We start from the raw sequence: 11,587 nt of genomic DNA on the forward strand, positions 1-11,587 counted from the left end.
CACACCTGCATGTTGTGTCCATCTTTTATAACGTCTATGGTTATAACAAACTGTAGATGGTAAAGGGAAGATGAGGCTAGCAAGATTAGAAAGACCCAAAAAAAAACAGGCTACAAATCCCAGCTGTGCACAGAAACAGCAAAATAATGAACAACCGGACGTCCTACAATTTCCAATGTTTGTTATCTTAACTTCACTGTCTACTCTCTCAGAACTGTCTCCGGAAAAATGTAGCTTATTGAATGGCTTCTGATGCATAAATTACAATTAATAAATTACTAAATTAAAATTACTTTAATATTTAAAAAGGTAAAGACTGTACAATATTAGAAAGAAAACCCAAACAATCAGACAACCCCCTACGAACAGCACTTGGCGATGGTGGGGAAGAGGAACTCAGGAAGACACCGAGCTACAAAAGAAGGCTCAGTGAGGCCAGAGTCATCTACTGTACCATAACTTGTTTGGGGTGAGGGGAAGAGGCAAAAAACAAAGGGAGCGTAGAGAGTACAGATGTGCTGTTGTTTGAAACAATATGCCACCGAGGTCTGCTGCTACCACATCATTAGCTCCTGCTGGATCACAGGCCAGTGAGGCTGGATGTAAGGATAACTTGGTGTCCAGTGACAGCATCCACATGCTTATGTTTCCTGACTCAGACATTATGTGAAAACTGTAACATAAGTGTGCAGATACCCCTAGTCTTTTTTACTTTAAGTCAAAAATAATATGGAACTCATTACTTATGCAATTGTTAAATCCCATCAGGCAGTTTCGGTGTGCCTTGGTGTATTCTTTAAACCTTTTTACATCTGACAGATATTCTTAATGTTCTGATTGATGTGATTGGAGTTCACAAGTTCCAGGAAATCGGTCATACTGCATGAGAGGCATGAATACTACAGCTGAGGTTTTTGTGCTTACTGAGTTGGGACTGATACATGGGGAAGTAAAGGTGATTCAAGGTAATGAAGCAATAATTACATGGCTGCTGAAAGCTTCACCAGGCTGTAGTTTTCCATAAAAACGCTCCTAGCTCACCATCCTAATGCAATGAAGAAAAGCATCCTGTTCAAGTTAGTCGAGATGCTGTAGATCTTTGCTGCTTTGTGGTTAAAATCTAATTAAGATGACAGCTGCGGTCACTGGGAGAATTATCCGCCCACAGGAAGTGATGAATCAAATTAAGTAGTGAAATAGGAAACCGACTCTTTAACACCTCCTATGGATCGCTTTGCTGGAGAAGCTCTGCAGTGAAAAGCCACGAAAAGATTTATGTAAGAAAAAAAAACAAACATGCTCCTTCTTCAGCCTGTACTCACTGAGCAGGATGATGACGCAAAGCAAAATGGCCACCAGGGCTCCGGTGCTGAGCCCCGCCCTCGCTGTGAGCGCCTCTGCGTTGCACGCCTTCATGTTGCCCTCGCGGTCGCAGGTGCAGACTCTGATGGTCAGCGTGTTGGTGCTGCTCTGCATTGGGAACTCGCCGTCAGAGATGACCACAGGCACATGGTAGATGCTCTTGTGCAGGCTGCTGTAGCTGTTCCTCCGTGTGAGGATCGATGCTGTGTTGTCTGATGAGAGAAAATCCAATTATTTACTGTAGACCATCAACCAATCAATCACACATACAGTACATTAGCAACAGGTATACGTTCCTAATGGATGTGTCGGTATATAGAGTGTGTTACCTTTGTTGTCACGAACAGAGAAGTTTGCCTTTCCAGCAGCCTCCTGAGCAAGATTAAAGAAGAACCGGTGTCCTCCGAGCGGCGCATCGGGATCTGCGGCGCTCACTGTTTGAATCACCTGGAGTGAGAAACTCACAGGTGAGTAACACAACAACTCTACGTGTTCTGGACTCGCCATGGGTAATTTAACCACACACAAACTGATGCTTCTGAGGGTGCTAGTATTTGAGCTAGCTAATGGTTTGGCAGAGCTATAAACAGGAAGTGGAAACTGAGCTATAATTTCCAGCAAGAGCACAGCAATTAAATTCCAAACAAAGAATCAAACAACCAGCAAATCTAATTCACACATGCTTTTGTGATGTAGTCTCTCTAGCTGTAAACCGTCTAATTAAAGATACCTTCACTACGTGCTCGTTAGCGTCTGGTAGCTGCATGTTAACATCAGCTGCTGTGATGAATAACCAAGCTGTTTATTAAGATTAAAGGGATGGTTCATTCTTTGGGGAATTCATAAAGACAAATAGTTAAGGGCGAGCAAACAAGGAATAAACCTCCAGAGGTTTTCTGATGGTAAATGTGTGCAAGGATATCATCAGCAAAGTGTCACATTGAATTAAGCCACCTAGCAGGATACAAAGTAGTTTAAAGCAGCCTCATCTGTATCCGATGCAACATGAAGGCACCAGGCTGATTCTGCATAAATGATCATTTTGTTCTACTTGAAACACAGTGTGTTTTTAATACAGTGATGCTGTATTTAAGGCACAGTTCGTGCCAAAATCAAATCCACGTATTTATCTTCTGGTTCGTAGTACTATTTACTCAACTAGATCATTTAAGTGTAAGTTCAGTTTTAGAGGGATTAGTTGATGAGTTGATGTCTGCCTTGCCTGCCTTCTCTCTTACCTCTCTAGTGAATGATACCTGGAAATGATATTATCATGCACAAGGAAGAGTGCCTCATGGGAAAAAACCCTACATTTGTCCTTATTGCATCTATAGGAATTAAGAGGGTAAAAAGCAGCCAGGCGCTGATAAAGCTTTGGCAGTTTGCTGGACTGGAGCATTTGGGGGTGGGGGGTGGGATGAGGGGTGATAACTGGAACAATATCCTTTGGACAGACGAGACCAAAATGGAGAAAACCAAACACAGCATATCAGCAGAAAAGCCTCCAAATGTCAAAGCACAGCAGTGAGGAGGTGATGATCTGGGCTTGTTTTGCAGCCACAGGACCTGGGCACCTTGCAGTCATTAAGCTGTAAACACCTCCATATACGAAAGATTGACTATTATAGAGTCAAATGTGAGGCCATCTGTCCAACAGATAAAGTCTGGACAAAACTGGTGCATGGAACAGGACAGTGATCCCAGCAAATCTACATCAGAATGGCTAAAAAAGAAACGGATCAATGTCCAGAGAGCTGTGCATAAATGAATGCGTGCAAACCTCATTGAACCCCCAGTGAACCTCTACAAGCTACTGAACCATGTGGTACGCCATCCATCCTCTTCTGCTAATCCTGTTCAGGGTTGTGGGGGGGCTGGAGCCTATCCCAGTTGTCACAAGGCGAGAGGCGGAGTACACCCTGTACAGGTCACAGAGTTAACCCATGCAAACACAGAAAAAGGCCCGGGTCAAGGTGGATTCGAATCCAAACCTTCTAGCTGTGAGGCTAACCACCACACCACCGTGCTGCCCCGTGTGGTATGCATGGTTCAGTATTTTTCACAGAATTGCATAGAGATCTGTAAAAACTCTTTTTCACATGTAAACACTGATGGAGCCGTAATGTTAGCTGCACACTTCTTTGTTGGCGGGATGTAGTTTGGTAGAAAGGAAATGGTTCCAACACGATGCTGTTGACAACATGGTTTGAGGATTTTGTTTTTTTTTTTTTTGGAGTAACAAGGTCATGATTTCTGAAAAGACACATTCCTGCTAGAGATTTTATTATTTTCTTTCTTTCTTTTTTTGGGCACCAGAATAGCAGCACCATCTGGTTCCATTATAATCAAACAAAGGAAGATATCTTTACAGCCGATATCTCCAAAACAGGACACCACCAATGCAATAAGGAAAGACCGCCCATCTGTACCTTTCATCAATCAGTTAAAAAGTCCACGCTGTACTATGTATTCAAAAATACAACACAAGGGGAGCATTCGCCTTCAACTGCAACTTTCAATCCGATTAAAAAAAAACAAAACATGTTAACACTGAGGCTTCAAAAGGCCAGGTCCAAAACCACTGAGTGACGTCACTATGGCCAAATTTTATATAAAGTGTGTCAACATATATGGCTGTGGCAATAAATATAACAGCCACATCACTCATGGTTAAAAGAAACTATAAACCACACAAAAAAGCACAAATATGACACTTAGCAATACAAACAACATCCTCTGATCAGACATATTATAAAAACTATTTTTTTTTTTTTAGTGTGTGCATTTTCCCCCTTCAGTCATATGCTAGCACTCAGTCTTAAAAACCTTGAGAACCCCTGATCTAGAGGGATAAATAAAGCAACACTACAGGCCAGAAGAAAAGCATCGACATTATCAAAGCCTAATATTGTGAATGGACTTATTATCTGTGAAGGCTACAAAGAAGTCTTGCAAGCTGCAGCTTGGAACATAACCACATTTAGTTAGTAAAGCAGCATTATCTGAACTTTACTAGTGATCCTAAAACTGAAGACTCACTGTCCACATGTATCTCTGAGGTATCACAGATTGAGGATTTTTTAACTCTGGGAGAGCTGCAAACCCAAACCCAGCTGTGAGAGTCTTTCATTAAAAGGTCTACAATGCAGCTCTGTCTTTTCAGAACCTCTAGACATCTCGTTTCACTGTGTCTCACTGTTCTCGACTGCTCTTTAATCTATTTTGAGGAAGAAGAAAACTTCTCTTTATCAACCTGAGATGTGAAAAATCTGGTCCCTAGAAGCACTCCCGCTATCTAGTAGCTTAAAACACGTGACAGATTTATAAATTCTCTCAGAGGCCCTCTAATTACATGCTGGGCTGGGAGCGGGTGCATAATCCTAAACGGGGAAGTCAAGATGAAACCATGACTACGGCTTTGTGTTCAGTAATAACCAACCTGATTAGCCTTAGCGTTCTCGCACACAAACGTCTCATAATTGGTGGCGAATGTTGGTGCGTTGTCGTTGACGTCCAGCACTCTGATGTATACAGGCACCCGGCTGATCTGTCGCGGGTTGGCTGGGAAACACAAAGGTGGACACAGTGAAATTTACATGAGTAATTATTAATTTTCACAAGAGCAGCTTTGCTTTAGTTTCCAAGCAAGCTCATTACAGTATTATGCATGTAAATAAATAAAAGCTGGTGAAAACACTTAAATGCACGACAATAAATCAGATGCTCCAGCTTTTGCTGATTTTTTTTTTTTCATAGTTGTTTTGTGGTAAATTCTCCGCACAAAGTTCTAATTTTCACTGAAAAAAAAGTAAAAAATAAGATCTTTGGATGTGGAAATTATTAGGAATTTTTAAAAACAGCTGGCAAAGATGAAGGAAGATTTCAGTTTGCAGCAGCACTGAACTAACAGCTGATTAGAAAACAAAAAAGTTTGCTGGTTTTATATTCGTGGGGAAATAGGTAAATGGGCACCCGTGCTACTTTTGGAGAATTTAAAGTGTGGGGTGGGGAAACAAACATCAGCTACAAGCCAATACTTCAGTCCCAAAAATCCAATTTGGCTGACAGAATTGGAGGAAGTACGTGAACCGAAATGTCTCTTTCTGGTCCGGCTGCTGCACTTACTGAACTCCGTGGCGATGACGGAGATGTTGTGCCAAGCGTTTTCCTCTCTGTCCAGCTCCCTGAGGATGAACACTGACCCGTTGCCTGCATGGATGTTGAACACTCTGTCCATGTCTGTGCGCCGATCAATAGTGTACCTGCACAAAACACACAGACAACGATTGGCGTGTAAACTTGTGCGCTCATGCTGAGTGGAAATGTGTTGTTTTCCCTGGGCGACAGACACAGGGTACAGTCACATCCACAGAGCGTCTCAGGTGTGTCTCGGACAAATTGACATTCTGTGTGGTGGAGACAGTGAAGAAGAAAAGGCCAACTTTGCTGGAAGAAACACAATTAACTTGTTTGTTTTTTTATCTGCACAAATAAGCCAAAAAATATGAGTCAATTTGAATTTAAAAAAAGGGTTTTTTTTTTCCTGTTTATTTCTGTGTTATCTGAGCAAACCGAGAAGTTCCATGACTCTGCCATCAAAAAAGCAAAAAACATACTGATTTAATTTCGGCTGCTCTCTGGATCACTTCCAGGCCTGCGTCTACTTTTAAAATCACTTCCTGAAAGTCCGTTTCAGACCACTTAGATTTGACCATCTGCAAATTAGGCTAGATCTCCTCCACTGTATCAAAACAGAGAGCCTTTCACTTTAATTTTCTTTTTTTTGTGGAAGAGGATAAAGTTGTAGGGAGCCAAATCTGGCAAATGGTGAGTGAAGACTGTGTTTGTGTGGCCAAAAAAGTGGGCGCACACAGTAGCATGGCATAAGCTACATTTAGATCATTAATGCTGAATATTCTTCAGTTAGGATGCTGCAGCATTGTTAGTCTGACCCTGGAGAACAAATTTATGGCATAAAACCAAGGGATTGACATGACTGCTGAATATTTTAATAGTACTTAATTAAAAAACAAGGTACTTTACGCCTATTTATGCCTTAAAATATACACTATCCATCCAAGAAAGTAACCAGCTGGTGACAGTATAGCTGAGAGCTTTCCATTGAGGTCAGCTGACTATCTGAATATATTAAATGACCAGATTTTTCCATTAATAGATTTTTTCCTTCCCCAATAGCATGGGCATATTCCAAGATGGCAATGCCAGAAATTATCACACTCAAATTTTGAAAGAGCAGCACAATCCTTGGAATGTGCTGGAGAAGATTTTAGCCATCAGACTCTCCCTGGTAGATCTCCAAAAAATTAATACAACTCTGGATGGAAATAAATGCAACATTGCATAAGCTTATCGACACAATGCCACAGTGAACAGCATCATCATCAAAGCTAAAGGCAGCCCAACAAAATCTTAGAGTGCAGTGTAGTGTATATATGTAACATCATTCAGCTCCTGGTCATTCTCCTGTGATAAACCATCTTTGTTGGATCAGTTTGATGTAGATGTTTGCTGTCTGGGGTTCTTAGAAAAAAATCACAAATATGCATGTGCGCAAAGATGGGAGTGATCTAAAAATAGTAGCCTCACTCAATACAGTCCAGAGTTGGACAAAGAAGCAACCTTGAAGGGGGTGTGGGTCACATTTACATGGTGGTTTTTGCTTTTTATAGGTGGAGTCACAGAGCTGTCGGACTGCACCCTCACACATTTGCCAGAACTAAAACATTATAGGTTAGGTGCATGCACTGGGTGGACCTGAGCTGCATTCACAGAGAAATCAGTGAGAGACCTGGAGCCTGGGAGCATAAACGTAAACCCAGCTGGTGGACCAGATACATCTACCAGGAGTTTAATAATATGATATATTTTTGGTTATTTGGGGAACTGAACCTTTGACATATAATAATAAACTGACTTCTCTGGCACTAGCAGTCTTGAGTAGTCTGCCCTGTGTTGATGCACACATTAAAGCCAACAGGTTATCCAGTTGTGTTGTTTTTCTCTGCCTCCCAGACTACTCTGTGATGCATCAGTGTGATTAATGGAGTAGCAGGCATCAGGAGGGCCGGCGTGAGAGGAAGGAGACCCCCGAGGGGAGACTATGAACCGGGGCTCTCAATGCATCGCCGCATCCTTCTCCTCTCTCCACCGACCCCCCCCCCCCCCCCCACGGGTATCACCCCTGCCTCCTCAGCCCCTCCTCGCTGCTTCCGCTTCCTCCGCATCAAACATTATGGTGTCTTTATCTAAACACTCCCACCTACTCTCCTACCACCTCGCAGGCCCAACAGGAACTCTAACCTTGTTAGATGTGCGTCAGCCGTGGGCTTTACTAATTGCTTTTCTAATATTCCCAATAATTCAGCTGCCTGGGCCTAACCCTTCCACTGATTAATGGCGCAGAGATAACGGCGCTCCTCATCCTGACCGGACAACCAAAGTGCTGCTCTCAGCAGGCACACAGCTGGCTGGATGGAAGGCCAGGCAGAAGGACGAGGAGGGTTACAGAAATGTTAGTGATCGGGGGGGATGGGACATACATTATTGCCTCTTTCCTCCCTACAGAAGTGACTGGCTGAGTTGACACAGTATTTTCAGAATGTTCTTCAGCACAAGGGCTTATCAGGTCAAAAAGTAAAATCAAAGTCAAGTTTTTCTTTCAGCATCATTTAAATTGATATATTTGGGGGAAAAACGTACTAGAGTTGATCTTGAACTCTTTGGCCTACTATTTTTTTGGAAATCAGTAAAGGAGAGATCATCTATCCATGGTATCAAGTATCAACTCAGCTACATCCCCATGCAAAGCAGTGCTACCTACACTGAGACACGCAGTGACTGAAATGCTGTTATACGGCACCTAAAAGACTAAAAAAAGGCTCACTCTCTAACCATATTCAGCCCAGATGAACATCACAGTTCACATTCACATTTAAATGTTCAAATAGCCACTTTGGTCTTTGAGGGCTTCTCATCCAAGCTGGCCAACATAGACTGCTAATGAAAAGTGTTAGAAAGCTCCACAATAGCAAATCTGAACCCCGGTTAACTGAAATATTCTCTAATAACCTTGAATATTGTTCACGTTTTTAAAGGTCTGAACATCACTAAAGAGTTCCCCTCACAGTGACATGGACTGCCACCAGCTACATACACTGGCTGTATCGCAGTCCTGCTGTAATAAAACAGAATAAAAATGCTTCCACATAAATACCAACATGAGGAGTGGAATAAACCTTTTCCTAAGCCCATCTGAAGAATAAGCTGTCTGTCTTAACATACTTTATTAGGTACACCTTGCTAGTAACTGGGTTGGACCCCTTTTCTCCGTGAGAGCTGCCTTAATTCTTCATGGCACAGATTCAACAAGCTGCTGGAAACATTCCTCAGAGATTTTTGGTCCATATTGACATGATGGCATCACACAGTTTGTGTGTCCATAATGAGAATCTCCCATTCCACCACATCCCAAAGGTGCTCTACTGGATTGAGATCTGGTGAGTTTGAGGCCATTTGAGTGAAGTGAACGCATTCTCATGTACAAGTAACCAGTTTGAGATTATTTGAGTTTTGTGACATGAGTTGTTATCCTGCTGCAAGCAGCCACCAAAAGATGGGTTCACTGTGGTCATAAAGGGATGGACATGGTCAGCCACAATTCTCAGGTAGGCTGTGGTGTTTAAATGATGCTCACCACCCAGTGTGGTCTTCTGCTGCTGTAGCCCATCTGCTTCAAGGTTCGATGTGTTGTGTGTTCAGAGATACTCTTTCTCATACCTTGGTTTTCACGAGTGGTTATTGCTGTTGCCTTCCTATCAGCTCAAAGTAGTCTGACATCAACAAGGCATTGTCTCCCAGAGAGCTGCCGCTCACCCGATTTTCTCTTTTATGGGACATTCAGTGTAAACCCCAGAGATGGTTGTGTAGGAAAATCCCAGAAGATCAGCAGTTTCTGAAATACTAAGACCAGCATGGCCCGACACCAACAAGCATGCCATGTTCAGAGTCACTTAAATCACCTTTCTCCCCCCATTCTGATGCTCAGTTTGAAGTTCAGTAAGTCATCTTGACCATGTCTACATGCCTGAATGCACTGAGTTGCTGCCGTGTGATTAGCTGGTTACATATTAGTATAAATGAGCAGTAAAAGAGGTTAAAGTGGCTGTGAGTGTATGTACGTACACTGCTCTAAAAATGTCAGCATCCAAGCAGAACTCTCCTTCTGCAGAGAGTTTGGCTGCAATATAAACTCTTAATGAATTGAGGGCACCAAGGATGGACACTACAGCACTGAAAACACAACAGCTCTCCATGTTCACAGAGCCAGTGACACACTTGCCAAAGAGCCATTCAGGAAGGGGAATGCATGACATGTTCATCATATTCATATTTGTTCAGGGCAGGTTGTTCTGTATAAAAGCACGTAAGCAGCAGGCAGCAGTAAATCACAGCTCGTGTAAACAGCTGACCTGAAATCTTCAATCAGAAAGAAAAAATGTGTACATGTAAACGCAGCCACTGACTGACCAGCCTGGAGGATGAAACAGGCCGTGTGGTGCATGAGTCTAAATACTGTGCTTATGGATTATTTAAGAATTTGTGTATGCATCCTGGCCTTCATGTGCACGCGTCTGCAAGTCACAGCGAGCTAATAAAGATAACCGTCTCAGTGACTCCCTCATGCCAGGCAGCCCCCAGGCTTCCCAACCCTCCTTCCTCCTCCTCCTCCTCCTCTGCACAGCTTTAAATGCCACAGGGTAGCTACCTCCTTGATGATGGGCGATAAAAGAGAATGATATCATATTTGACACCTGCAATAAAGTGGTGGAACTTCAACCTTGAGAGCCAACTCCCTTAGTGCATCATAAAAATGAAAAAGTCTGAAGCGGAGTCGAGGCGCAGCCTCACACCCCACTGCCATTATTCCCATTTAATACAATGCTCGCATAATTTTGTACCTCCATGAGCTAAGTTGTGTAAGCGAACTTTTGGCACTTTTTATTATTTAGCAGCATCACAAAGCATCTTCCTGCTCATTTTTTTTAATGCTGTTTATGTTAATGGCGAAGAAAACAAGGGGACAAAGATGCGTTTCAAACCTTCACAACATTAAACAACATCTCATATTAAAGATAAATAATTCACTTAATGGGAGCTCCTAATATTGACTCCGTATAGAAATCATTGAGATATGCTTAACTCATGGTAGCTTCTACTTGAGTTTTCAGATAAATCCTGTGGCTGTGCGAAACTCCTCAAACAGCTAAAAGGTCAGAATATGTTATGACAGAGTGTGGACCTCTGTAGTCAGATTTTTATAGGGGATTTTACACTGCGTGACTTGGCAGTGACTGATGGTTTATAACGTTAAGTGGGAGAACTGGTCAATATCACAGTAAATGTATGTTTATTCGAACCACAAATTGAAGCTGCGATCTAATCGCTGCGGTATCCAAGTTTGTTAAATAAATTGTGTTTATTGATTCTCCAAACAGTCTTAAAGATAACTGGGACCTAAAAAAAACAAAAAAAACAATCTGAGGGGATATGACTTTTTTTTTTTTTTTTGGCAAAGTAAAAGCAGTATTAACTTTAATGACAAATTCAACAACACAACAAATTTTACTTCTTACAGTTGCAATCATCCCTTTTAGAGCCCGCGCATATTGTGTTTCAGGTTTTTGGATGCCCTCAACTTTCATTCATGTTTCCACAAACAGAAATGACATCAATTCAAATAATTTCAGGTTTATTTATTTAGTGCACAGAAAACAGGTAAAGACCCTACCCTTCTATGAGCAAGCACCTTGCAACGGCCGGGAGGAAAAACTCCCTTTTAAACAGGAAGAAACCTCAGCAGAGGCTCAGGGAGAAGCAGTCATCTGCCACGACCGGTTGGGGAATGAGGGGAACCTTATACTTAAACTTATATATAAACTTATCCAATAAGTTTATTACAGTTATTTTAAAATAAACTAAAAATTAAAATTAGGTTTGAAACAAATCATTTTTAGTTTAACATCGTTAAAATAAAAGACTACGATCGCTTGTTTCATGTCATCTCCTAAAATGGTTTTATTGATTGTACAGTGAATTAAAAGTCATGTTAACACCCCCCACCCCACCCCCCCACAGAAATCAATGTAAAAAGTTAGCAACATGTATTGTTTGCACACAGCCAGAGCTAGCTATAGGAGAGTGAAGG

At 42.0% G+C, this 11,587-nt stretch overlaps 1 protein-coding gene across 2 annotated transcripts in view; it reads right to left on the reverse strand.

The window, feature by feature from the left end:
• Window positions 1–11,587, reverse strand: part of LOC115799204 (cadherin-6) — a 74,352-nt gene that overhangs the window by 4,778 nt on the left and 57,987 nt on the right. For both annotated transcript variants that reach the window (XM_030756226.1, XM_030756225.1), the window contains exons 8-11: window positions 5,488–5,624; window positions 4,802–4,923; window positions 1,692–1,809; window positions 1,323–1,574 (exon numbers count right to left, since the gene is read on the reverse strand). In XM_030756226.1, the coding sequence (XP_030612086.1) occupies window positions 1,323–1,574; window positions 1,692–1,809; window positions 4,802–4,923; window positions 5,488–5,624 (629 nt within the window). The remainder of the gene's footprint in view (window positions 1–1,322; window positions 1,575–1,691; window positions 1,810–4,801; window positions 4,924–5,487; window positions 5,625–11,587) is intronic.

The sequence above is a fragment of the Archocentrus centrarchus genome, chromosome 20 (assembly GCF_007364275.1).
Source record: "Archocentrus centrarchus isolate MPI-CPG fArcCen1 chromosome 20, fArcCen1, whole genome shotgun sequence".
Lineage (NCBI taxonomy): Eukaryota > Metazoa > Chordata > Actinopteri > Cichliformes > Cichlidae > Archocentrus > Archocentrus centrarchus.